The 26,954-nt window shown below is 38.0% G+C and overlaps 1 protein-coding gene across 3 annotated transcripts in view; it reads left to right on the forward strand.

Moving 5' to 3' along the window:
* The window catches only part of KIDINS220 (kinase D interacting substrate 220), a 75,580-nt gene extending 51,884 nt beyond the window's left edge, over positions 1-23,696 (forward strand). Inside the window, exons 24-30 of one of the 3 annotated variants that reach the window (XM_005506817.3) lie at positions 2,020-2,246; positions 6,662-6,772; positions 7,653-7,709; positions 14,089-14,229; positions 16,010-16,108; positions 17,856-18,104; positions 21,308-23,696. In XM_005506817.3, the coding sequence (XP_005506874.1) occupies positions 2,020-2,246; positions 6,662-6,772; positions 7,653-7,709; positions 14,089-14,229; positions 16,010-16,108; positions 17,856-18,104; positions 21,308-22,579 (2,156 nt within the window). In that variant the 3' untranslated portion in view covers positions 22,580-23,696. The remainder of the gene's footprint in view (positions 1-2,019; positions 2,247-6,661; positions 6,773-7,652; positions 7,710-14,088; positions 14,230-16,009; positions 16,109-17,855; positions 18,105-21,307) is intronic. The other 2 variants (XM_065059544.1, XM_065059545.1) reach the window with 2 other exon arrangements.
* The last annotated feature ends 3,258 nt before the right edge of the window (positions 23,697-26,954 follow it).

Here is a 26,954-nt window from a genome sequence, read left to right on the forward strand (position 1 = left end):
AGACCTTTAGATTGTCTCATTTAACTTCAGTAGCAGGCCATTCAGTTTCACTTGGTAGCTTTGCTGTAATGGCCAGATCGTACTAGACTGAAGTATCTCTTTTGAAGGGGGGAATGCGCTGTTCTTGGTTTGAAGACTGTTAGCAGATAGGGGAGACCAATACACACAATGACATTTTAGTAGACATGGAAGTTGTCTTCCAGATCTTTGTTAACAATTTTAATGGCAAGTGCAGAGTCTTGCATCTGGGCAGGAACAACCCCAGGTTCCAGTACAAGTTGGGAATGACCTCTTAGAGAGCAGTGTAGGGGAAAGGGACCTGGGGGTCCTGGTGGGCAGCAGGATGACCATGAGCCAGCACTGTGCCCTTGTGGCCAGGAAGGCCAATGGCATCCTGGGGTGTATTAGAAGTGGGGTGGTTAGTAGGTCCAGAGAGGTTTTCCTTCCCCTCTAGTCTGCCCTGGTGAGACCACATCTGGAATATTGTGTCCAGTTCTGGGCCCCTCAGTTCCAGAAGGACAGGGAACTGCTGGAGAGAGTCCAATGCAGGGCAACAAAGATGATTAAGGGAGTGGAGCATTTCTTTTATGAGGAAAGGCTGAGGGAGCTGGGTCTCCTTAGTTTTGGAGAAGAGGAGACTGAGGGGTGACCTCATTAATGTTTATAAATATGTAAAGGGTGAGTGCCATGAGGATGGAGCCAGGCTCTTCTTGGTGGCACCCAATGATAAGTCAAGGGGCAGTGGATACAAACTGGAACACAGGAGATTCCACTTAAATATGAGAAGAAGCTTCTTCTCAGTGAGGGTGCCAGAGCGCTGGAACAGGCTGCCCAGGGGGGTTGTGGAGTCTCCTTCTCTGGAGACATTCAAAACCCGCCTGGACGCCTTCCTGTGTAACCTCATCTAGGTGTTCCTGCTCCAGCGGGGGGATTGGACCGGATGATCTTTTGAGGTCCCTTCCAGTCCCTGACATTCTGTGATTCCGTAATTTTGAATAACATCAGTAAGATCCTGTAGAACTGAAACCAGTGAAACAAAGCAGAACATCTCCATTTGATGTACACCTCACTGGATACCTGTGCAGCTGGTACCTGTGAGTTACTTTTTAGTCTGCTCTAGTATGATATTTAAATTCATCCTAGAGGGATTATTGTGTATGTGGTGTGGCTGTTAAGCAGTTCTCTTCACTTGCTTGTGGTCTCAAAAGATGCAGTTGGGTTCAGGTATGTTCTCTTCTGAAAGAAACATTAAGTGTTCTGCCTGCTCGCTGCTGCTGTGGGTTGCTGTGGCACACGGTGTGGAGCTTCTTGTCCAGTTTTAGGGATTGCCGGTGGCTCTGGAGTAGGGCTAAGGCATCCTGACATTTCCACCTGTTAAGACATGCTAAAGCTTTGAAGAAAACCAGAACTTTAAACTTAAACTAGGATCCTTATGAGTCTTTGGTATGACAGTATTCTAGGTGGGAATGGAATTCAGGTGTTAATAGTTCTTTTTGCTTGTCTTTTCTGTTGTGACACTTTTCTTCAGACCTCAACTGGAACCCTTTTTGTTCCTACTTGTGAAACTTCCTTCTCTGCGCTTGATAGCCACAGTGGGATGGCCTGACATTGTTTCCAAGCTTTGTCTCTTTAATCTCTTCAGAAATAGCGCAGGTCTGACTGTCACATCAGACGTGCTCACCGTCAGACACATACTTGGCGTGATGTGTTCCTGCATTTCTTCTCATTTGTGTTGGAATTCATAACTTGTTATCTCTGGGAGAGAATGTTGAGAGGTGTTTAATATGCTATGTAAATTTATGCAATACATTTTCCTAACTTTCCCAGAGACCCCTGTGTATATATGATCCTCAATAGGTCAACTGAATGCAGCTGAAAGTGACATTTGACGTTCTACTTGGTGAGTTTTGATTGGAGTTAAATACACAAAAATGTACTGTAAGGAGGTGGTAAACAAATCAACACTTCTTCAAATATTTCAAGCAAAATCTCATTCTGTTTTACCTTTTTATTTTTCAGATGTTCGTGCTGCAAGAGATCAGATGAATATGGGAGGCCTTCCTTATCCCACACTGCCTTTACATGAGGCACCTGCCAGAGCAACATCTCTATTCAGTCAGCCTTCATCAGCTTGCTCTTCTACCACCTCTTTCAACGGACCTTTCAATAGCGGAGTTTTATCACCGCAGCCTCACAGCAGTTACTATAGCGGTATGACAGGACCTCAGCATCCGTTTTACAATCGGGTAAATAATCGAGAACCAATTAACACTCTTCATATTTAATCTGGTAATATTGCAGATGTCATCTATAAAATATTAAACGACCCATGCAAATTTTATTTAGGAATGGAGAAAAGTCTAAAAGTCAGTACATTTCACAGTAATGTTTGGTCCCTGTAGTCTGGTAAATTGCATCAGAAAAACAAATTACACAAGGGGTAAAAAAAGGTCAGTGATTTTGAGACACTGTTCAATTGTAGGATATTGCAGGTTCTTTTTTCTTTTTATTTTTACTTTTATGGGGTAAACTATGCTCAATCGTTACACACTTGCTCACAGACACTGGAAGGGATCCCAGCTTTTTCTTGACGTCTTGGGTTAAAACATACAGAACCTCAAGTGGGGAGCTACATCACAAGGATCTGTGTCTGTCTTCCCCTTTGTCTCTTTTTAAAGTTTTTCTGGGATCTTTTCCCTAAACCAGTGTTGCACTAGTTTAAAGAAATTAACATAAACTGCATAAAATATGCATTTTTGAGCTATTTGTGGGCCTCAAGAAACACAGACCTGGACGTGGCTTACTTGACAATTGAATGAAGTACTTTACCGTATAGTCGGATCAAGTCTAAACTTTCTCTTTTTGTGGGATGTATTCAGGATTTTTGAACTTTTCACTTTTTTTTTCTGCAGTACTATGATGATAAAGAGTAGAAAGCTGATACGGTCATAGCTTACTTCTATATACGAGAAGTGACCTCAACTTCAAGTAGATTTGACAGCGGGTAAATGTTCAGGCTAGTAAGCTGGAAAGAAAATTGGGTTATTCCTAAATCATTGTTTGTTAACCAAGGCAGAAAAGAATACATGTAGCACAAAACTGTATACCCTCTATACAGGGACGATATACTGTTTTGTTAAAAATAACTTAAAGTGACATATACTTTGAAGTAGCCCAACACTGTTAAATGCTTGTCACATGAATCTTCATGCTGATACTAACTCAGCTTTGTTAAAGTGGGTGTTTAATTGGAAACCCTGGTTTTGTGTCTGTGTTACTGTACATGACAAGGTTTAAAGTATGGGGTGATACACAGTTGACACTTGCATGTTTTTGTGGCTCTAATAAGCGTTACAAAAGCAATTACTGGTGAGTCATAAGCCATTCATACAATGACTGTATTTGTTCATTTGTATTATGTGCATACACAGACTTAGAGGCGTGCTTGTTTTTTCCTTTTTGCCTACTGAAGACTATAACACTTCAGTTTTGGCCTTTCTGGAATTTTATACTGTTCTTCCAAGGTATAATTGGTTTTAGTGTTCCACACTTTCAAATATTGACAAAGGGCTGTATTCATTACTTTCCTCCATGGAGTAATAAGGGTACGTCATGAACACCACATACTGAGATAAGTAATGAGAACCTACTAGTAGAAAACTCAGACTGAAAGGTGATTTCCTTCAGCATGTTCAATTATATTTCACTTCTCAGGTTTTTGTAAAAATGGTGTTTAAAAAAAGAACAGCAGTAGAAGACCAGGCTCTCCCCAGTAGAAGTTCCTGAGAGAGATCTTGGATACCTGTATGACACAACACAATGGGTTCAGATGCTTCTATGGAAATGCCTGAATTTTATGCAAAACCACCCTAAATTCTAGGGATAGATGCCTTACTCTGACTATTAAATATTTTGTGTCCTATTGTCTTTAGGTACTCATTTGTGAATGGGAAAAAAAATCAGGTTGTTTATTTTTAGGAAATGTGAATTCTTTATTATGTATGTTTCTAGGTTATGGACCTTGAACTTCCAGTGACATAATCTATTCACTTTTGGTTTAAAACCCCATTGTCTCTCTGTATAACTGTAAAGGAAATATTACAGTCCCATTTAGCAGCTCTTCAACTTGGGTGTATAGCTCTCAGTATAGGACTATGCTGGACATTTACATTTTACCACTGTCTGATGGCCTGGCTGCAAGTTGGGTTCAGGTTCTGCTTCCCAGTATCACTGCAATCATGGATCATTGTGGAGATCATTTTTGTTATGGGGAAGGTCGGAGCAGTAGTCCAGTCTAATTGAGATTTCTCAAGTCGGAACTAGAAATTGTGGTATGTGAAGACATCTCTTTTTTTGCAACACAGTGGCAAATTCTTAGATATCTTAGAAAAATAACAAACATCATGCTTATGCTTTATAAGCTATCTGCAAACTTGGAGAACAGCTCTATGCTGGTTGAGGCCCAACGTGGGCTTATATTGATCTCACATTTTCACAGTATTGTTCTTACTGTACTTCAAAGGAAGCTTGAGTCTATAGAGTTCCAGCCTATAACAGATCCCACAGTTGGGAAGCAGTGGAGTAGTTGAATTGGGCTGAAGGCGTAATTAGAAATTATGAAAAAAATGAGGGATAATTGCCTTATTGGACCAGCTTTTCATTGCTTTGCAGTTTGATGACTTGCAACCAACAAACAAGCGCTCCCTATGTGTTTCAGAGGATGGTCTCTGCAGTGAAAACTTGGCACTTGAATGCTGTACAATCATTAAGCATTTCATGCTTGGGGGTTTTCCACATGGTTTAAGCTGTTAGTGGAAAACTGAGGCATTTAATTATGTTAGGAATAACATGAACTCTTTTTCAAGAGAGTTTCATTTCCAGAAAATGCCAGAGAAATTGTGCCTTATGGTGAAATATTTTCAAGTCAGTCGATTTTCTGAATAATTTTGTACTAACCAAAAAACGTAAGACAAAGGCAAGGTATTGGTTCTCCTACCTGTTTAAAACGAAACAAACCAAATTCCCTATTTAGACTAATGGTTACAATGCATATCATGCAGCTTCATATGTTGGAAGAACATAGGAAATTTTGGTCTTATTTGTGTGAAAGAATGTATGGAGACTGCCTCTAGCAGCTAAGAATATGGAACCATTTTTATTTTTCATAAATCACCCAAAGTTGTAGCATATGCCGTCTAGGTAATTGATGTATGCAGGAATTAAACTTGAATTTCTCAGTGCATTTACAGCTGCTCCTGAATGGAGAGGTTTTTTTTAGTCCTTACTGACAAATCCAAAGTGGAATATTTCAACAAATCTTACTCCTCCCTCGCCAGTTGACCCTTGAGTCATAGAATTATTTATACTGAATTTGGTGCAGTAGACGAATCAGAATCTTGTCATGTGCAGAAACACAAACCAAATAATAAGTTCTGTTTTGTTAAATAGCTACATAATACAATTTTGAGAATGCTGTGTATAGAAACATCAGAAATCTGTTATATAGCCGTTGTTTGGAGAAATCTAAAACACTGTATTGCTTTCCAGTACATTGCCTTAAACGAGACTTGATAAGGAAATGAAAATCTTTGTTTCCAAACCAAATTCAAATTCACAGATAGGTCAAAGCAAAATTTCACAATATTAGAAAAGCGGTCTGTACTTCTTACCTGGGTTACCTTTTGTAAGCGTCATAACTCTCAAATGCACACTCATCTGTCTACACACACACACTTGATTTTAGCACTTGGAAGATTGGATCTATAAGGCGTCATTTGTTCCAATGGAAGCATGTTTGTAATTTGGAGATCTCAGTCTCCTCTAGAAGTGACTGCATTAAAAGCCTGCGTTCTCATTTGGGCCCTTCACACTGATAAGACTTGGGAAACTTGGGTAGTGTTTGTTTTCTTGAAATCTGTTGGTAAAATTTGTTGAAATTTGTTAGGCTTGGAACCTGTTTGCAAAAACCATGGTTAGAATTAACTGATATTTGTGCAAAAAAAGAAAAAAAGAGTAATATTTTTTCTACTTGTTTTATAACAATTGTCCTTTAAAATGTTATTTGTATTGAGCAACATGCATTAACATATTTCCAACAAAACAAAGCTCAAATGCTGTCTGCTATAAAAATCCATTTATTGATTTATAAAATGTAGGATTTGTGGAAGCCTTTGGATGCTTACCACAAATATGGGAAGTTCCAGCGGTGCTGTTATGTATCACACATTTTTTTTTTTTTGGTACAGTTGTCTTGGGTATTATGAAACTTTAAGTTTTACTGAGCATGCGATTTTGAATTTAGCAGGTCAGGGAGAGTGAAATTACCAGAATGATCCATAAATTATCCTTTTCCCACATTCAAAACAGATGTTAGAGTGTAGCTACCAAACCAGCGCAACTCTGCTCCTCCAGAAAACCCACCAGAGCGCCCCTTGGCTCTAGGGGAACCAGAAGGGGATCAGGGAGTTTGAAGAACTCACTCCAGAGCTTTTGACTGAATTCTATTCAATGCAAAAAGTAAAGACACCTATTAGTAATTGTTATTTTCACTTTATTAGACTCAACTACAGGATGTGTTTTGTTGAAATAATTTTTATTTTGTTATTACATTTTGATTTGTGTAATTGTTTGTCCCTTTTTTGTTACGTTTTTTTTTCCATAGCCATTCTTTGCCCCATATCTTTACATGCCAAGGTATTACCCTGGCAGTTCTCATCTCATCTCACGTCCACCACTAAAAACGAGTTTGTCCAGAGATCAGAACAATGGCCTAGTAAGTATTTTGAAGGGTAATTCAAATACTAACCTAGACAAAAAAAATATACAAGTAATGAAAATGAAGGTTATTAATGATGATTCACTATTAGATAAGTACAAGCTCTGTATTATAAATATTTTAAGCAAAGGAGTTATTAACATATAATGTAAAATGTATTTTGTTTTAACTTCAGAAATTCCAGACAGAGGAAAACCTCTTCTGATGTTCAGATATCAAGATTAGAGGACTATGACCTGTAATACTGGCAGGAAAATATTTTAGTGAAAATGTCAACTGTAATGTAGTAAAAATATGGATATACTATAATATTAAAGGAAAAGAGCAATACTTGTAAATGTATCTTTACATTTTTTTAACCATACGAATTCTGCGCAGAAGATAAAATTACATCATTTAATGCTGTTGAATGGTCAAAGTAAAAAGCTTAAAGGAATGGTTTAAATATTTAAGTAAAACAAAATGCATTTTACATTAAGTATACGTCAGTTGTAGCTTGGTTTTGCAAGTACATATAATTCAACTTTACCCATTGAAAAGGAAAAACAAGCAGACTTTTCTAGCTTCATATAGAATAATAAAATTCCTATTTAACAGTATTTGTTTTACTGGCAGATGGCTGTTCAAATGGAATTAAGAACTAAGGAAAGCTAAAAAAAAGTAGAAGCCTCACTTGTCAATCACGTTTATTCTAAGATATTGATACAATGGGCAAAGCTATTAAAAGGTGGTAAAATCTTTAATTACATGAAAAAACCAAATGTGTTTCTGTTGAATTATATATTGTTACAAGATCATTCGCATTCACTGTTTACTTCATATTTTTTGTTGAGCCCTTGATCATTTTACCCAAACCGTAATATTTTGTTGTTGTTAGGATGTTATCAAGGAGGATGCTGATGAGGGGCTTCCTTCACCCACAGACCCCTCAATGGTAAACGAGTAGTCATGTGGTGTGGAAATTTTAGCATCTCATTGCTTTTTCAGCAGTAATGAGTCTGCATTAATCGTAACTGCAGTTCACTAACACTGCATCAGTGGCTTTGGTGGGCAAATAGAATAGTTGAAAACTAATGTAGTTTGTGAATGAATTTAAGAGCTAATATTTCACTTATAAGATTTATTATATTTTTCCCTGTAGTTTTCCCCTTACCTTTCTCCATAGCTGTGGTGAACTTCCAGTAAAAACAGTGTTGTGGTAGCTGAACAGAGTAAAGAATGACAGCTGGTCATTCAGTGCTTAGATTTTAGGATGGAGTAACTGTTTTTCCCGCTTCAGTCGTCTCTCTCACCTGATCCCTACTTCTTTAGTCGGTGCCATAAAGCTATTGCAGTTAACACAGCATAAAGCAACTTTTGATATATATATATATTTTTTTTTTTAAAAAAAGCTTATTCTTGAGTCAGAATGCTAACGTACCTTTTCCATTTGTTTTATCTTAAATATTCACACAAAAATGTCATCTTTATAGGTATCTGTTTTAACAGTAACTGTGGTAATTGATGAAAGAAACATTCTTTATTACCAGACCAAAGAGGTTGATATAATTGCATCATTCTCTTAATACTTGCTGCTGATAGTTGTTGGCAACAGTTATAGTTTGATCTTGGATATTTTCTCTTCTAATAAATCACTGCAAAAATGGCTTGCCATTGTTGTGCAATGGAAAAGAAAAAAAAGGAAACAAACCCACGCAAATTACAGAACTGCACGTAACCTTTGCTGAGCACCCATGTATGGGTGATGAGAGGGAAAATGTACCCTGAAGTTTGCTCTCCCAGGTCATCAGCTACCTTGTGTGAAGGGGTGACTTTGGGGTAAGCGTTTCTTGTAGTATATTTTTGGAGTTGGTGATGCCTTCTCTGCGTTTGATTCCTTATCTCAGTATCCCATTCTTTTCCCAGTCCTTTGTAGCTTGTCAGTGCGAGGAGAAAATGTAAGGACTTTTGAGAAAACGGTAGGGCGATGGCCAGAGTGTGTGTATCTGTGAGTGTGAGGAGGGACACAGGGCTGGAAAAGCGGGATTTAGTCTCAGGGCAAAGCAGTGAATGAGCTCCAGACCTGGACCTGATGGCTCCTCTGCTTGCTGCTCTCAGCGTGTATTGTAAGCACACACAGGCTGCAGTTTCAAGCAGCAATTTAAAAGATGAACGTAAGTTATGTAGTCTCTTGGCTGTAGGTAGGAAAATACAGGAGTTAGAGCATTAAAAAGAAACTTTGTTTGGAATAACAATAACAGAGGATTTTATTAGACCTATTTTTGAATTTAATTTGTACAACTGCGAATCTGTGTAGGACAGTGCATCAAATCATACACTTTTCAAAGACTTGGAAATATTTAACCTACAGTGTAAATCTATAATTTTGGATTTTTAAAACTCCTTTGGGTGGTTTATGAGAATGTTGTTAGTCAGGATATGGTATTCTGTGTGTCTGGCAGGATGCCTCATCAGGGTTTCATCTCTTCTAAAAACCCTTCTTTTGTAGACTTCATTGAAGTTTCTTTGAAAGGGAACAGCATTATACTTGTTTTAGGTACTGCTGTTATCCAGAGGTGATGGGTATAATAATTTCTTCCAGCTATTTAGGTAGCTCCTAACTGATGGGTTGCTGGCACTATATGAATGACACAGCTTTTACTTATTAAGTGGATTGGTATATGCAAAGTAATGAAATCAGCTAAAAAACTGTACAAAGTAGTTAATGAACACCAAGATGTGTAATTGATTTCATTGAAAACAAAAGGACCATGCAGAATCAAAATTGCCTTTTATGTGTATCTGGCAAGGAGCCAGAAATGTTCTGGTTCTACTTTGTGTAAAATAAGAATAGTCATTATTTTGAATGTTTTAAGCCTTACAGGGCGAACCCCAGTTTCTTTGGGAGTATCTTCTTTTGACACAGAGGATCATTGCTACTCATTGCATGAGTTGGCAGAGTTGTGTTCACAGGATGCTGCGTGATCTGGTTAAGGGCCTGGGATGTTATCAGTCTGACACTAGAGTTGACAAGAGTTCTGAAGTTTCAGATCCTCATCATCGGTCTTGTAAAATCAGTGTAAGTCCAGGTTAGCTTAGTGGAAATCAGTGCTATTTTGAGAGCAGTCAGTCTGTAGCAAGACTCTTACTTCTGCCACCTTTTATATTTGGAGTGTGTTGCTGATAAAACTTGTCAATGTCAGCCTGTAGGTGACTGTTCTTTACTAAACGGAATACGATCTATGTAGTTGTATCAACATGAAAGTGCATTGCAAATTTTAGGGTATTGGCTTAAATTGTTGATGAAGATAGATAGGCTTAATATATCAGCTGTTGGACATCTGTGATGGAGGCAAACATGCATTTCTGCTGATTTTACTGTGCAAATGATTATTTCTGACAGGAACTGCAAAAACTTCTGGAGGGCTCTTTTGAAGAGCTTGTCATTGGATTGTGGAGTTACCAATATCTGTCCATAGTATCCCCTGTTCTTTTGGAAATCAAACCAGCATTAGCAGTGGTTATCTGTCATAAACTTAACTGTGTGCTTTAGTTTGCATTGCTAAATATGACTTGTTAGGATGCAGCTTGTTCTAATATAATTACTTTGTTTAAATACATATTTTTGTACTGCATTGAAAAGATAACACCTTAAGGTGTAGTACATGTGCTTTGAGTGAGAACTAACGTGGCCTGGAGCACGTCGTGTGGATAAACCTGCAATACTCCTGAAGAAACTGGGAGTGCTTTTCAGAAGTTTGAGCATGAATCAAAATGAGTGGCATGAGAGTTTTCTTATATGGATTTCCCAGGTGCTTTTATGTAGCATTTTTTTGGTTCAAGTGTTTGTTCTTAAAAGAACCACCTTTTCAGTTCTGTGGATGGTGATGGTTTGCTTTTTGGGAGTGGGGTGGGTGTGCTTAGATACAAGATATCAGTTGAGATGCGTTGGTGATACAATGTGATCTTGAAATGGCAGGAGAATGTTTGGTTAAAAGCAGGATTTTCCATCAGAAAAAAAATGCAAAACTTTTATGCAAACAAAATACAGCAAGTGTCACTTTTTTACAAGTGCAAAACAGAGTAGTTTGCTCATAGGAGAATAGTATTTGTATAGCATATGCTCAATGTATATTCTGAAGGTCTGTCTTAAAAGTTCCATCACATTATGAAAATACGCTGTTTCTGTCCTAACACTGATCTTCTCCGTTTACCTCAAAGCATGTTGTCTGTGTGTTCAACCTTTCTGATGTCACTTTCAGCTGTTGTTTCTTTTCGTTCTCTTTTGTCCTGTTCTCAAAGCCGTGTAAGTCTGGGTTAAGCAAAATCAGACAGGTACAGCCACTTTCTGTCAATGATCATTCTCTTATTTCAGAGTCATTCCAGACGCTATCATACTGGCGCTTCACGCTGGGCTGTCTGTAAACTAATGCTCATTACTAGCCTTGAGGTTTGTTTTGACAAGCTGCTTTTAGCTTTTGCATGGCAAATACTTTCTTTTCAGACTAATGTTCTCTAAGCATCTCTAACAAAACCACTAAGGCTGAAAAATGTGTCAGTTTAAGTACAGTTTTAATTCACTTACGTGATTACAATATCCCTAAAGCTATTGCATTACTTATTCTTCAGAGAGTGCTTTTTATAAAGAATGATTTGGATTAATGTGCAGCTATTTCAAACAGTTCACACTTTAACAAAAATAGTCTAAATATTTTAAAGCTTTTCCATATTTTTTTATACACAGAAAGAAGAGTTTCTAAACTAACTCTTAATGCATGCAGAAAGAATGACTCGTTCTTGATTGCTGAAAAATATTTTGATCTGGAGGATAGCTGTTAAATAAGAAGTGTTTGAAACTTTTCTTCATTTATTTGTAGATGTGTGAGAGATAACGTATTGAATAAATGCAGAGAACAAAGGCAATTGCTTACACACATTGGTTAGGGACTGTGTATTTTAGTAGTGCCACAATGTAATTTTGGCTATAATAGTTTTTTATTTTAATTGATAAACTTTCTTAAAAAAAAAAAAAAGTTAAGATTTGAATTTACTTAATACCCTTTCTTTGTTGATGTATCATCTAACTCATATCAATAGTAAATAGTGTGTTTATGGAGAAATACTGGACAAAACTGGTGTTCTGAAGAAAAAGTGATTTTTTTAAGGAGGAAAAATAGAGATGTACATAAAAGTATATGATAAATCGTTTATGGATGAAGCTCTTTCCTGTCATCTTCACCAGTTCGATGGTTGGTGTATATCCTTAACATGAAAAAAATTTAGCTGTGCTAAAAATCACACTTCATTAAGACCTAGATGTCTTCCCTTAGATGCATAATATGATGACTAATTAGATATTGTAGGCACCTAATTAGGGAGACATTGCAGAATCTGAAAAGCAACTGTCTTGTCCTCAGAAGGAACACCCAGCCCTGACATTAGGTGCCTAGACTGTGGTGGAATTAAAATGCTTAATTTTTATGCAATAATTTAGGTAGACTATCTACTCACAAAATGGGGTATAACTTTTGTTTAGTGTCCAGCTGACACCATATGAAAAAAAAAAAAAAGGCCAAAGGAACGAAGATTAGTGCCCCAGCTCTGTTTCCAAGCATGTGTGTGAATTGTGAGACTGAGATATCCACCCCCCCTTCCCCAGCCTCCTGTGATATTCTGGAGTGAAGTTGATAGTTTGCCAGTTTAAAGTCCATTTCAAGTACATCTGGCAGAGAACTCTGGGGGATTTACATGTGATAGCATCTGAAGTTTGAAACTCAGAATAGCTTGGGTGGGGAGCATGCCTGCCTCCCCAGATCAGGGTATCTCTGTTGACAGTAAGTTAGAAATGACTCCAAGGTGAAATGGTAGTTGATAATGGGGTTTTGGATTGCCGCCTTGGAATTAATAGTTACATAAGTTCTTCTTAAGTATCCTGGTTTAGATAATTCAGATATGGTTAATGCCATTCTGTGTGACAGTCCTTGGTTTTCATAAGCGTTATATTTGGATCTATTAACTTATATTCTGAAAGATTAAATAACTTTGAAGTAATTAAATAAAAATGCCAAAAAAGTATTGCAACTATAAAATTGATCTTCATTAGTGATTTGAGGAATATAGTCAAACTTGATCAGCTGAACTCTGGATAGTCAAAATGCCCTTTTAATCCCCAGGTTTAGGCATGCGATGCTGAGCTCTGAAGCTTTAGAAGCTCTTTTGCATGCTCTCGAAATGAGCTTTGTTTGGTGCTTGGTCTACAGCGCAGAAACCAAAACCTGACATTCAGAAAAAGGGGAAGGGGCAGCCTCCCTCCCAGGAGGAGGGAGTGCAAGTATTTCATAGCTGATAAAACTGCTCCTGATTTTGCTTTCAGGAATTTGGACTGTATAAATATAGGAGTAGTTACATTTATACAGTCCTAAAATGACATTCGGCCCTCGGAAGGCAACTGCGAGGCTGATGTGGCCCCTGGTGAAAATGAGTTTGACAGCCCTGGTTTAGAGCTTTGCACTTTGGTCCTACTAAATGCACAGGTCCCCATCCAAGAGAGGAATGTGGGGTTTTTTCGAGAACATACACTGTCTTAGTGCTGACTGCCTGCAGGTACATTTGTTTTGTTTTTCCACACTTTCTTTGAACTTTCCAAAAGCTGGCAACAACATTAACCAGACAACTTCTTTGTTACAGATCTGAGTTGTGAATAATTTCTACCTAAGTCTTGCCAAAGTTGGAGATATATGAGGCATCCTCACAGTGCCTTGGAGGGCAGTGGCAGTGTTGCACGCTGTGGTGACAGCCCCTAGGCTGGTCTTGCATAAACGGAGCTGAGTGAACCTCTGGAAAATGGACAAATGTTGCTAAAATTGCCCATTGAATCCAAATAATTGAGGAGTTATGTTTCAGGCCATCTTTCTCTGATACTAAACCCAAAATTTTTAAGACAATAAAATCTAAATTGTATCTGCATTATTTAAAAACAAGCAAACCCACCCCAAACCAAACTAACTACTAAAATCAGGGGGAAACTGAGTAGAGGTGCATTTGAAATTGATTAACCCGTACTTAATATTTCTGAATTTTATATTGCTTTTCTCAAATAACATAGGCAAGACTCAAGATGCTGTGGTTTTTCTCATATAAATACCTATAATAAATATTTCCCTATATATAGATATTCTGTTAGTACTTAAAAATGCCTGTGCATTCTTATTCTCATCCCTTAATTTTAAAATGTAGTTGAACACTGCTTGATTTGTGTTAGTGTATATTGTGAAATTCTGGGTGTACTGAGTATGTGAGCAGATCTTAGGTGCGCATTTTCTCCCTTCTTCCAGGGAGCAGGCGCAGGATCCGCCGCAGGAGCATCCCACGTGTCTTTGAGCACAATGAGTGTGGAAGCCGTGTGTGAGAAGCTGAAACAGATAGATGGTCTGGACCAGAGCATGCTGCCGCAGTACTCTGCAACTATAAGAAAGGTATCAGCTGAATTTCATTAATGTATTTGGTACCTAAACACGGAGATACAGGAGAAAAAGAAAATATTGAGTTGCCTCTTTTCTTGAAGATGTTTATTGAAACTCATCAAATGTCCAGACAACATCATAACTTCTATGCATGCTAAGTTTGGAGGATGTTTTAATACAAGCATGTATTTTTCAGCAGAAAATACTCTCTCTCAAAAAGGAAAAACAGGCTCAGAAATACAAATGATGATGATGAGACTGGTTATTTTGAGAAAACAAGTGAGAAAAATATTTCCAGAAGTGCCATGTGTAGATGAACAAGAGTTGCAGATGTGTTTGATATCCAGGTAGCAACATCCCCCCCCCCCTTTTTTTTTCACCCCAAAAAACTGGCACATCTCTTTTAAATGAGTGCTGAAGATGGTTCCATTTGACTCTTATCACATCATATATATATATGCTTCAGAAAAAAGGCCACTGTGTATTTTTCTGTTACTGCCTTTTTTCTGAGACATTAGCACAAAATCATTTTTGTCTTCGTTAATTATTTTCACCGCTCTGTGTGCTCCTTTTACAAAGAAAGAAGGGGCAAATTTGAAGGTTGTCATTAGTGAATGTTTTTGCTGAGCTGGCATTGTCCCTGTACCTATCATATAATAAAAAATACAGGGAGGATGTTGATTCAAGGGTTAAGGGGCAGGTTTATCATAGGAAGCTTCAGCAGTGTTACTGAAAGCAATAAGTAGGATGTCAGATTGCAGTTGAGAGAAAAAATTTCAGTTGCTTCAGTGGCTCTGGAGTGCTTAAAAGAATGTGCTCATCAGTTATCTCTAATGAGATTCCTCTTATTTATATTCTTACATTTCTTACTACAAATGATATAATGTAAAAAAGGAGGAAAGAAAATGGCTCAGCCTGGTCTTTTTCCTGGTTTGATTGTGACCATCTGCTGGGATATGGGAACAAAACCACTGACATCCCTCAAACTGAGCAGATCTTGCAACTCGAGTCTTCTGTTTTGTGGCTACTCTCCTAAGACACGGTTCCTCTTTTACATTCTGTCCATCCACTGACACGTGGTATAAAAACAAAAGCTTCTCATTGTTATGTAATGGAAAAGGTTCTGGGTTGAATTTTGGTGCTGTTGGAAGTTGAGCGCTGTATAAACATGCCCAGCGTAAGGAGTCACCTTCCTGGAACACAGACCGTGGTTGGGTTGATCTCTGAATGATGATGAAAATTGGCAAGAAGTCTGGTCTTCTGTGCCCGGGTGTTTCTGATGGTGGGAGTTGAGTCAGCCTGTATTTATGCCGGGAGGGAACTTGGTGGAGGTAGCACTTGATGCCTCCAGCCAGGGGTCAGAGGATGCCTTGGACTTAATTGTCTGATTGTCTTCAGACACTTGGGCATCTGCAGTCAGTTTGTGTTCAGAGTCTGAGAAATCCAGGCAGATGAATGTGGTTTATTGTCTGTGAAATTTTCTGCCACTGATATATTGTTTCCTTATGTCTGCTTATAGAACACATTCATTGCCTTTCATATACACATTTCTGAATGTGGTTTAATATTTTCAATTTTTTCATGACACATAGATTCTTCCTGTCCGTCATGAATCAATATTCTTTTATACAAATGCATGTTTATTATATAAGATTGGACTTAAGAGTGATGTTGGGGAATTTCACTGGTAGTCCCCATCAATATATTTTATTTTAATTATCTTTTTAGTCTGTTACTGCCATGCCATAAGTCTTGTATTGGTAATTCACATTATTTAGTTTTATTGTTTTAGGCAAATATAAATGGTCGTGTCTTGGCTCAGTGCAACATCGATGAACTGAAAAAAGAAATGAATATGAATTTTGGTGACTGGCATCTGTTCAGGAGCATGGTAAGACTTTTGCTTCAGTATCCAGGTCGTTATAAATTAATATTTTTCATTATGAACCTTATATTTTTCTCTTCCCTGTTGCTTTCTTGTTATTATCACCTTTAAGATTATCAGGATCATCTTAAAACATGGATGCATTAGTTTTGTTACTTTGTCTTTTTGTCTTGAGCATTGTAATGAAGAACTGGTTGTCGATGGATTTGCCCCTTCATTGATTGTGAACGCTGGAGTTTTGCCGCCTCTTTTTCTAAGATCTTTTTTCTGTATAGCTTCCATTTTCACTTTTTAAATTTGCCTATGTTAATGAAATTAGGAGAACTTAATTTTCTTTGAAGCCTCTGTCCTTCTGTTAAAAGGTAGTCAGGGAGTTCAAAGTACAGGGTGTTTCAAAAAGATGGACCCAATTTCAAAGCAGTAGTGATTTCAAATTGGGTCCATCTTTTTGAAACACCCTGTGTATTACTGCGAGTAAGTGGACAGCCAGGCTGTTAAGACACGCATGGCACAATTACATTAGCATGATTTTAAACAAAATTAAACTAAAAATCAAGCCAATGAGGTAAATGTACGTTATTTGGTTGACACATACTTGTATAATGTGAGAATGCATAATAATAAGGGGATGTACATCTGGAATATTGTGTCCAGTTCTGGGCCCCTCAGTTCCAGAAGGACAGGGAACTGCTGGAGAGAGTCCAGCGCAGGGCAACAAAGATGATTAAGGGGGAGTGGAGCATCTCCCTTATGAGGAAAGGCTGAGGGAGCTGGGGCTCTTTAGCTTGGAGGAGACTGAGGGGTGACCTCATTCATGTTTACAGATATATATAGGGTGAGTGTCACGAGGATGGAACCAGGCTCTTTTCGGTGACAACCAATGATAGGACAAGGGGTAATGGGTACATACTGGAACACAAAAGGTTCCACTTAAATTTGAGAAGAAACTTCTTCTCAGTGAGGGTGACAGACACTGGAACAGGCTGCCCAGGGAGGTTGTGGAGTCTCCTACTCTGGAGACATTCAAGACCTGCCTGGACACCTTCCTGTGTAACCTCATCTGGGTGTTCCTGCTCATGCAGGGGGATTGGACTAGATGATCTTTCAAGGTCCCTTCCAATCCCTGACATTCTGTGATTCTGTGAACGCTGCATTGCATACTATTATTGGGGCATATGTATAGATATCTCATTTCTCCCATTTCCCTCCTCCCAGTTTGAGAGTAAATGACAGTATTACAGTGAGGGTTATGCAGCACAGAACTGTGTTTTCTCTTAAGTATTTTAGTATATTGCCTGTTCTCTTTCTGAAATTACAGTATGTCTCTCAACTGCTAAATCAGTCTTGAAAACACTTGAGAATTAAAAGGTGACATTTATTGTTAGATTCTGGTTGATTAAGCTATAAAATAGAAGTGTTTGGTTTTGCTTTTAATCAGAATTTATCACTGATCTTGTTTTCCATGAAGTATTTTGTAGCATATGAATTCTTTTAAGGGTCTGAGCAGTAATAAGAATAATTTTGAAATACAAAAAAATCTTTAATATTGAAACATGATTTGCAGTAAAGAGAGTGAATGGAGTACATCTGTGAACAGATTTTTCTTCACTTTTCGATGACCACAGCCACATATGCAAGTATATTTTTACAGTTGTGAATTCCTTGCTCCAATTTTTAGTAGAATTCTTTAACAATTTTGAGAACTTTTTCTATTTATATAATTACGTTCATACTGTCCCTTTTTTGTGTTAAGGTACTTGAAATGAGAAATTCAGAAAACCAGGCTGTTCAGGAAGATGCTCGTGGACCAGCTGAGCACGTTACCGCTGCGATGCCTCACAGTGAACTTACTCGTCGTCCTGGGCATAACACTGAGTTGCCTCACACTGAGCTCACGGGTCTTTCTGGTCAAGCTCCCTACACACTTAACTTCAGCTTTGAAGAACTCAACACAATTGGTCTTGATGAAGCTCCTCCACGCCATAGTAACTTAAGTTGGCAGGTATTTAATAGAGAAATGTATTCTGCTTGGTTACCTGTACAGTAAAAGGTTTTGTTCCATTCTTAGATACAGACAGGTCAAGAAACAAGTCTACTGTGTGACAGTTCATGTACTTTCAGTTCTCAGTTGTGTCAAAAACCAGTTTTGTAGAGATGTAAACTCTAATCACACTCTGAGTTGAAGTCTTTAGTCTTTGCCATCTGAAAACTATTCATCTGTTCCACTAATCGCTCCTCAAAAGAAAAAAACAAAGCTATCGTGCTTTTCTCACCTTGCTTAGGGTGGCATCGTGCAAGATTTGTATTTATCATAATATTCAGACTTCGTGCTGAAATATTGTAGCTATGTGCTAGCCAGATGTTATGCTATTCAAAGGGCTACAGATACATTTATTAGCTTTTTCCAGATGGGCAGCTGCAGTGCTCCGTGACATCAGAGCCTTGTCCTGACAATGCAGTCATAGACTTGAGAGCTGACGTCTTTCTCTAACTACCGTTTCTGCCTTAGGTTATGGTCAATTTTCTTTTGTATCTAATGAAATCACTTGAAAAGCGTGATTTTCTTTTGTCATTTTTAGGAAATAAGACAATTCAGTTGGTATCTAAATAGTGAATAGAATAAAAAAAATAAAATAAAATTTACATCTTTTTAATCTCTGGTTTTAGAAGACTAAAGTAGAGAGTCTTGAAGATGCATCAAAATAGGAAGACCCCCTAAATTAGTAGCTATAGGTGATATTCATATTTAGAATTGTAGCTGAAAAGAGGTTTGGGATGTGTATCCCAGAGATGGATTTCTGTCCCAGATAGTGCTGTGTGTGTGCATGCTCACTTGGCTGTGTTTGTAGGATCCCGGTTACCCTTCTTGCCTGTTTCCAGCAGAGGAGTATCAATGTTTGTTTTTCAAAACCCAAGTGGCATGACTCACATTTGTTACATTGTTTTTGTGTCAAAAGCGCAGAAAGAAGTACAAGAAAATATTTTTTAAAATGCTCTTTAAAATGCAAGTTTAAATAAATCGTGCTTCTGGTGCCCATGTAGTTATCTGAAGTTAAATAAAAAGAATGAGAAAGGTAGTTTGTCCTTAAGAAAACATTAGAATTTGCCCATTGGAATTTTTACAGTCGATATTGATTAAAAAAGAATATTGCTGCTTCTCTGTAAAAAAAGGATACTTCTGGAAATGCACAATAAAATCAAATAGTTCTCTTTTTGGGGAGGAAGCATAACTGCTCTGAGTATAGGTAAATAGTAGTGAATATGCATAAATAATCAAGTGTTAATATTTCTGACATTCTTGCATTTTGTTTTAGGCATTGAATTGCTTAGGTGTCACAGCAGATAGAAATCACTTAAACACCATTTTCCTTTAGTTACTCATGTTTAGCTGTTTCCCAGTATTCTAGTTTATATACAAAATTATTGAGCTTGTGGGAAGCTGTCAGGAATACTTGTTTAGTAATACAAAGGAAATAACAGAATGGTAACCTGCAGATCTTGTGTATATTGCTTGCATGGGGAATTACGAGCATCTTCTGAGAAGGAAACGTGTTGATTTGCATTGCACTCCAGTGCAGAATGAGAAAAAGAGAAAGATGATGAACAGAAACAAGAAAAGAAGGATGCGTATAAGAGCAGGGAAAGGGGAAAAGAAAAATCGAGGTCGAGAAAGAGAAGGATGGACCAAGAGCATATATCTGTATGATCAAGCGATTTGCAGTGTTTGAATCCACGCATTAATTTTCCTGCTTATGTTTAGCTTGTTAAAATTACTGGAGCTCTTTAGTTTTTTGGGGTTTTTAAAATATTTTTTTCCAGTATTATAAAAGGGTGGGTTTTTGACACGTGGTTTATTTTCAGTGTTGCCCCAAATAAGCCATAATCCCTCAAAAGTCTTTCAAAATCTAATCTCTTGTTCAGTGTGAAGTTGAGTAGGTTTCCTAAAGTATGTACCGCTTAAGCCAGCGCCTCAGCTCTGATGCACTGGGCACTGTACATCTTTTGTTTGATGTTAGTGAGCAACCCGTAATACGCATGACACAGAACTGCGTGTTCAGCCACAATCCACTCTTCACCTTGTTCAGCTGTCTGCTAGACCTTGGTTCTAGAATTTAATAGATGGCCTCACACCACATCTGGAATATTGTGTCCAGTTCTGGGCCCCTCAGTTCAAGAAGGACAGGGAACTGCTGGAGAGGGTCCAGCGAAGGGCAACAAAGATGATTAAGGTAGTGGAGCACCTCCCTTATGAGGAAAGGCTGAGGGAGCTGGGTCTCTTTAGTTTGGAGAAGAGGAGACTGAGGGGTGACCTTATTAATGTTTATAAATATATAAAGGGTGAGTGCCATGAGGATGGAGCCAGGCTCTTCTCAGTGGCAAACAATGATAGGACAAGGGGTAATGGGATCAAGCTGGAACACAAGAGGTTCCGCTTAAATTTGAGAAGAAACTTCTTCTCAGTAAGGGTGACAGACACTGGAACAGGCTGCCCAGGGGGGGTTGTGGAGTCTCCTTCTCTGGAGACATTCAAAACCCACCTGGACATGTTCCTGTGTGACCTCACCTAGGCGTTCCTGCTCCAGCAGGGGGATTGGACTAGATGATCTTTTGAGGTCCCTTCCAATCCCAAACATACTGTGATACTGTGACATTCTATGCTTAAGGAGTTCTGTGTGTGAACACTAAAAGTGAGCAGAGGTAGTGGCAAAGAAAGATAGGTCTGAGAACTGGTTTTTCTAAAATTGGCTATATGCAATGGAATTGTGCCAGAATACATTGAAGTATGTAGGATGGGGGTCTTTTCAAAGTGTTTTTGAGAGATATTCAGCATTTAGGTGAACTCTTGCTGTCTTTTTAATATAAAATGCTAATTTTGTAAATGCGTAAAAATATATTAGAACAGCCTGTCTTGACATACAAATGTAATTGTTATGTGCTCAAAAAGAGCCTCAAATGCACTGGTTAAAATGATTGTTTTGTGGAAAATTGGGGCCGTGGGGACCAACAGTAAGAATACTTGCGTGTGATTGCATGTATGATTATAGTAACCATATTTTAATGATAGCATTGACAATTTCACTGGCATGATCAGTTCACAAGAAGAAAGATCATATACTTTATGCTTTGAGTTATTTAATTTAAAAATAAGAGTAAAAGTCAAAATAAACAGTTTATTTAACTATTTTCTCTCTTTTTTCTTTTCAGTCACAAACTCGTAGAACTCCAAGTCTTTCAAGCCTTAACTCTCAAGATTCTAGTATTGAAATATCAAAGCTTACTGACAAGGTCCAGGCAGAATACAGAGATGCGTATAGAGAGTATATTGCTCAAATGTCACAGCTAGAAGGAGGTGCCAATTCTACTACAGTAAGCGGTAGGTCCTCCCCCCACAGCTCAAGTGCTTTCTATATGGGGCAGAGTACATCAGGGGGCTCCTTGCATTCTAGTGCAGAACAGGAAAAAGGAAAAGATGGTGAACAGAAACAAGATGATGGAAGAAAGTCCTTCTTGCTGAAAAGAAATGATGTTGTTGATTATAGTACTTCAGGTGTTTCTACTAATGATGCATCTCCTTTGGATCCTATTACCGAAGAAGATGAAAAATCTGATCAGTCTGGTTCCAAGCTTCTCCCAGGAAAGAAGTCTTCGGAAAGAACAAGTATCTTCCAGGCTGCAGATTTAAAGCTTAAGGGAGTTACTCTCCGGTATCAGAAACTTCCAAGTGATGAAGATGAGTCAGGAACTGAAGAATCGGATAATACTCCACTTCTTAAGGAAGGTAAAGATAAGAAAACAGATGGCAAAATAGAGAAGCAGCCCAAATCTCCAGAACATGGATCTGAACCTATTAGAACCTTCATCAAAGCAAAGGAATATTTGACAGATGCCCTTTTGGATAAAAAAGATTCATCTGATTCTGGTGTAAGATCCAACGAAAGTTCTCCAAATCATTCCCTCCATAATGAAGGAGCAGATGATTCACAACTTGAAAAGGCAAATCTCATTGAGCTTGAAGATGACAGTCATAGTGGAAAGAGAGGAATTCCACACAGCCTTAGCGGCCTTCAAGATCCAGCTGTGGTTCGCATGTCTATTTGCTCAGAAGATAAGAAAAGCCCTTCTGAAAGCAGCTTGATAGCAAGTAGCCCAGAAGAGAACTGGCCAGCATGCCAGAAAGTCTATAATTTAAATAGAACCCCTAGTACAGTAACCCTAAATAATAACAGTGCTCCAAATAATCGAGCTAATCAAAATTTTGAAGAAATACAAGGTTTGGGAGATTCACCTCAAATTATCCTGCACCCTGGCTCGGGTTCCAATTCAAGTGCCGTTCAGAATGAGAACCTGAAGAGTGTTGCTCACAAGCGGAGCCAGCGTTCAAATTACAGCAGGCTTTCAAAAGATTCATCAGAGCTCCACACGGTTACTGCCTCAGAAGGGGCTAGTTTCGGAGAGGAAAGAGAGAGTATCCTGTAAAAAGCAGCCAGGTTAAAACAGAGTATGCCCACGAATTGTAGCTTGCTTGGAATTCTTTGTCAGTGTGTGGTTACATTAAGCTCTGTAGTTTAAGCTTCAGTATTGTAATAGAAAGTCTAGATTATTTTCAGTCATTTTCTTGTAGAGAAGTAATTTTAACAAGAAGCAAATTACTTCAGACCTTCCCTCCCCAAACAAAAGCAGTACTTGTCAGCATGGAAAACCAATTATTTGTTAAGATACTGTGCAAAGGTTTGGTCGGGGCAGATGTTACAGAAGTATGGTTTGATTATTAAAATTATTGAAATTATGATGTGATTATACTCTTCTGTTGGGATATGTATTACTTATCCCTTCTAAACATTCCGGTTAAATCTGCATGCTTGCAAGTAAAGACTCTGCATCTTTGCCACTTGACGTAAGAGATGTCAGAAGTTTAAGTATCGCAGCCTCTGACACCCTTATCAAACTTTGCAGTAATTAATGGATTAATGTGTGCAACATACATTACATATGTTGAAATCCGAGTGTTAAGATACCTGTTTGGCTAAGTGTGTGCTTTTACTCTCTGTATGTTCAGTGATTGCTGTTGACTTTGTGAACTTTGGGTAGAGTGGTGATCAGGTTTGTAAGGAACATTGTCTTCATGTGTCATTGGAATTGGCAGTTATTTATAAGGTAATACCTTATCATTGATGTAGTGGATCCATTATTTATTATAGGTATGTAATTTTACAGACAGTGGTCTAAATAGATGCAACCACCCGAGCTACATTAAAATATTATAAGGGTAAAGTATGAACGTGACGTCTGATGTTATGGAGCATCTGTTGCTGTGCATGATCTTTCCTTGGTACAGTGTTTGTCATTTGGTTAGGGAAAGAAAAATAAGCAGTGCTTGCCATTTTAAAAATCATGCATACCTTTTGGAATCTCATCAGAGCTGTATGCCAGCTTCTTTATTCTGAAGTTTGGAGATTTTTATGTCATCTAAATAATGTGCCTGAACGTTATTTTAGCAAATACTTGTACTGTCCAGTGAAATATGCATGTTTTTGAGGAAGAATTGTTCAAACTAGACTCTGGTAGTACAAAGAAAATAAAAAATAAATTGGCATGTTGGGTTTGTGTCCAAATTTCTATTTATTGCGGTATTTTGTTTCTTCCCTTGATAGAAATGTTACATCCACATTGTTTTGGTTAAAGTACTTTGCAAATTTTATTAAAAAAAGAATGCATTAAACCAGTATTGTTATTAATACAATACTAAATGAGCACCAAGTGTAAAAATACTTTTGGTAAATGGAGTTGCCACCTCCCATGAGCCCAGAGCAGTCGTCCTGCTATTTGTGGCCATGGACATGTTCTGGTGGTTCTGCGCAGCTCTGGTTCTGCCCTCGTGCATCTCCAACCAGATGCCTCCAGTGGGACCATGTGGCCGTGGCCTTTGTTATCCAGACCAAGAGAATGCTTTTCTATGCCAGAGTCAACTCAGAAAAACTGGCTTTATCCAGGCTCTTTATTTTGTCATTACATGGATATCTTGTACTAGCAGGCCTGGAGATGTGAGCTGTGCATTTTTGGATTCTGTTAAATTGGTACGTTATTTGGTTGAATTAAATTTATTCATCAGAGTGTTACAGAAGGACTAGAAACTTTTGTGCGCGTATCTTTATCTATCAGAAATATTAGTTTAATGAAAAAGCCTCCCAAAGCAAAATAAGAAACCCTCAAAGCTTGTGTATCTTCATGATAGTTTGCTGTGATATTTTGTCGTGACATTTTGGGAACGTTTTTTTGTTCATGTTCATCCTATTGAAAAAAAAAAAATGCACATCACTCTGCTTTCTGAAATTTTGGGGATTTAAAAGCTTTTTTCAGAAGGATGCTTATTGTTTTGTAAGAGAGGAAGAGAACTGTAGCCTTCCTCATTTTGACATATTCACAATACTGATGAAAGATCCTAATTATTTCAGGTCATTTTGTCAAAGTCCTTAAATAATCCAAATGGACGAATTTTTACTTTTCATATGGTTTTGAGATCGTTTTCTTCTTGAAAGTTTTGTCCCTCAAGTATTCTTAAAATACCAAAATTGGGTTGAAATAGCCAATTGAGTGGAAAACTTTTCTGTGTTTCTGTCTTGTGTTTATTAATACCAGAGTAATCGCTTACTGTCACTAAAGAACAATAGTTAGAAGCAAAGTGCCTGTGTGAGATTGTGCAGAGCTTAGTGTAATACTCTCTTTGGGGATGTAGATCCATGCCCCGCAGAGGATGCAGGTACCTAAAGTAATTTCAGCTCCAAACAGTGGTTCAGTCCTGGTTCCTTTAATTGCTTTTAACTGCATTCTGTAGTAGTGCATGCTGTAGTTTATATAATAATCAGATGTGTTCCTGGGATTGTCATTTAATGCCTTCCTAGTGAAGTTCCTAGAATCAGTGAAATGAGAGTGCTTCATAGCCAATTCAAGGACAGCATGCTACAAAAGCTGTTAGTAGGACAGTAAATATAACACTTAGAATCTGCTTGCATAAAAATGACTAGACAGGTGCATTTTCTTCTTATTGAAGCATCATTTTAATTTTTTGTACAGGTGTTAAGCAAACAGAAGAAAATATAGTACTGTGATAAAGGGAGAAAGGAAGAGAGAGACAGAAGAGACAAATGGAGTACTTAATACAGCACAGTAGTAAGAAGTGTCTTTTAGTATATAATAGATGTATATATTAGTTACTGTACATGCTCAATGATTTTTTCACATGTAGAATATGAAAGAATAGCATTTGCAGGAATTAAAAATATGCTTCAGTTTCATAGCTGAAACTTGTTTTTTCTGTACCGCTGTTGCTATGGTTACTGTCCTCCTTAGTTTATTGTACAGTTCTTGGAGTCAAGAAACCATAAATAATTTCCAGTGTTGAAATATTAAATGTTAGCTCTGTGACTATGGGAATCACGGAACCCAAGAGTTCCATGGAGGATGGGAATGAATGAAGAATATAAAACAAAAAGACAGCTGCAAACTTATTTCTAGTACTCACCACTTTCCAGAACTCTTGTAATGATAGTTTATATCTCCACTTTAATTTTGGATGACAACACTACAGGAACTTGAAAACATGACTTCTTAGCCTCACTGAACCTGAGGAGCACAGTTTGGCTTGTCCTCTCATTCTGATGCCTGGATATGTTTGCAAGGGTGAAAATAAATTGATTTTGAAAGTTGGACACAAGTAACATTCCAGGATTTATGTGAGACTCTCATGGCTATTTGCCACCTTTTCCAGGGCTGCCGTTTCTGAGAAAGGGGGAGAGGGAAATTCTTAAATCCCACTTGTAAAATTTGCACTTGTAAAATTCTTCAAGATTCTGGAAAAAGGTTCCCATTTTGTGCCTGTTGTAGTCAGTCTGAGCTATCTGATCACCCTGTATGACTTTTCCCATGCAACAGAATATATACGTGGTGTTAGTACGTTTTCAATCCTTAGTTTTCTTTCTTAAGTTTTCTTTCCAAATACTGCCTTTTTTGTTGTTGTTTCTTCTCTTATTTGTTCTTCATATAACCTTTGGGAAACTCTCCTGGGACGCACTTAGCATGGGTTTATACAGTATGTGAAAATAGGTGGTTACTCTTGTGGTGTGGACCTCATGGTAAGAATATGGCAGGTTCTTTGTATGGCCACGAGACGCACAGGCAGAGGATCCCAGTAGCATCTGTTATCTGTAGGCCAGCATGCTGCACCGTTTGGCCTTGGTGCTAGGTAGCTTTATCATCTGTGACAGTAATGTATTTAGAAACTTAAACCTGAGAAATTGCCAAAGAAAACAATACCTGGATATTTGAGGTCGCTTAGCTGAAAGCCACAGTTATGGTAAAATAGAAGTGTTAATACCTAGGAGTAAACCTTCAGACACGCGAGAGAAATAAAATGTGCTAATTAGTGCAAGATAAAGATTCTGTTAGGATTTTGGTCTTTTTTGTGCCAAGTAATAGCTGTAGTGGGCAGAACTTCGAGCAGAATTCACATTCCAGTTAACCAGAGAAGTCTGGGAAGACCATGCTAACCTTACACACTGTTTTCTGTTAGTCTTGTGCATTATGTTTTCTAGATTTTGGTCATATTTATTAAGGCACACTTCATCAGTATAAGGGTGGAGTGGGGATAATGTTGCTTAGAATCTGTGGGAATTTGTTGCTTTCTCTGTGAGAATGCACGGCTGTCTCGTGAGTTGCACATGTTCTCACAGGTCTGAATTCCAACAAAAAGGAGAAAAAAGGGAACTGGGTGCTCAAAATTTTAGTAATTATAGATATGATGGCACTGCGAATAATGTCTAGACAATATCAAACCATATTTCCAACAGAGCTAAAA

This window comes from Columba livia, chromosome 3, assembly GCF_036013475.1.
Source record: "Columba livia isolate bColLiv1 breed racing homer chromosome 3, bColLiv1.pat.W.v2, whole genome shotgun sequence".
NCBI classification, from domain to species: Eukaryota; Metazoa; Chordata; class Aves; order Columbiformes; family Columbidae; genus Columba; species Columba livia.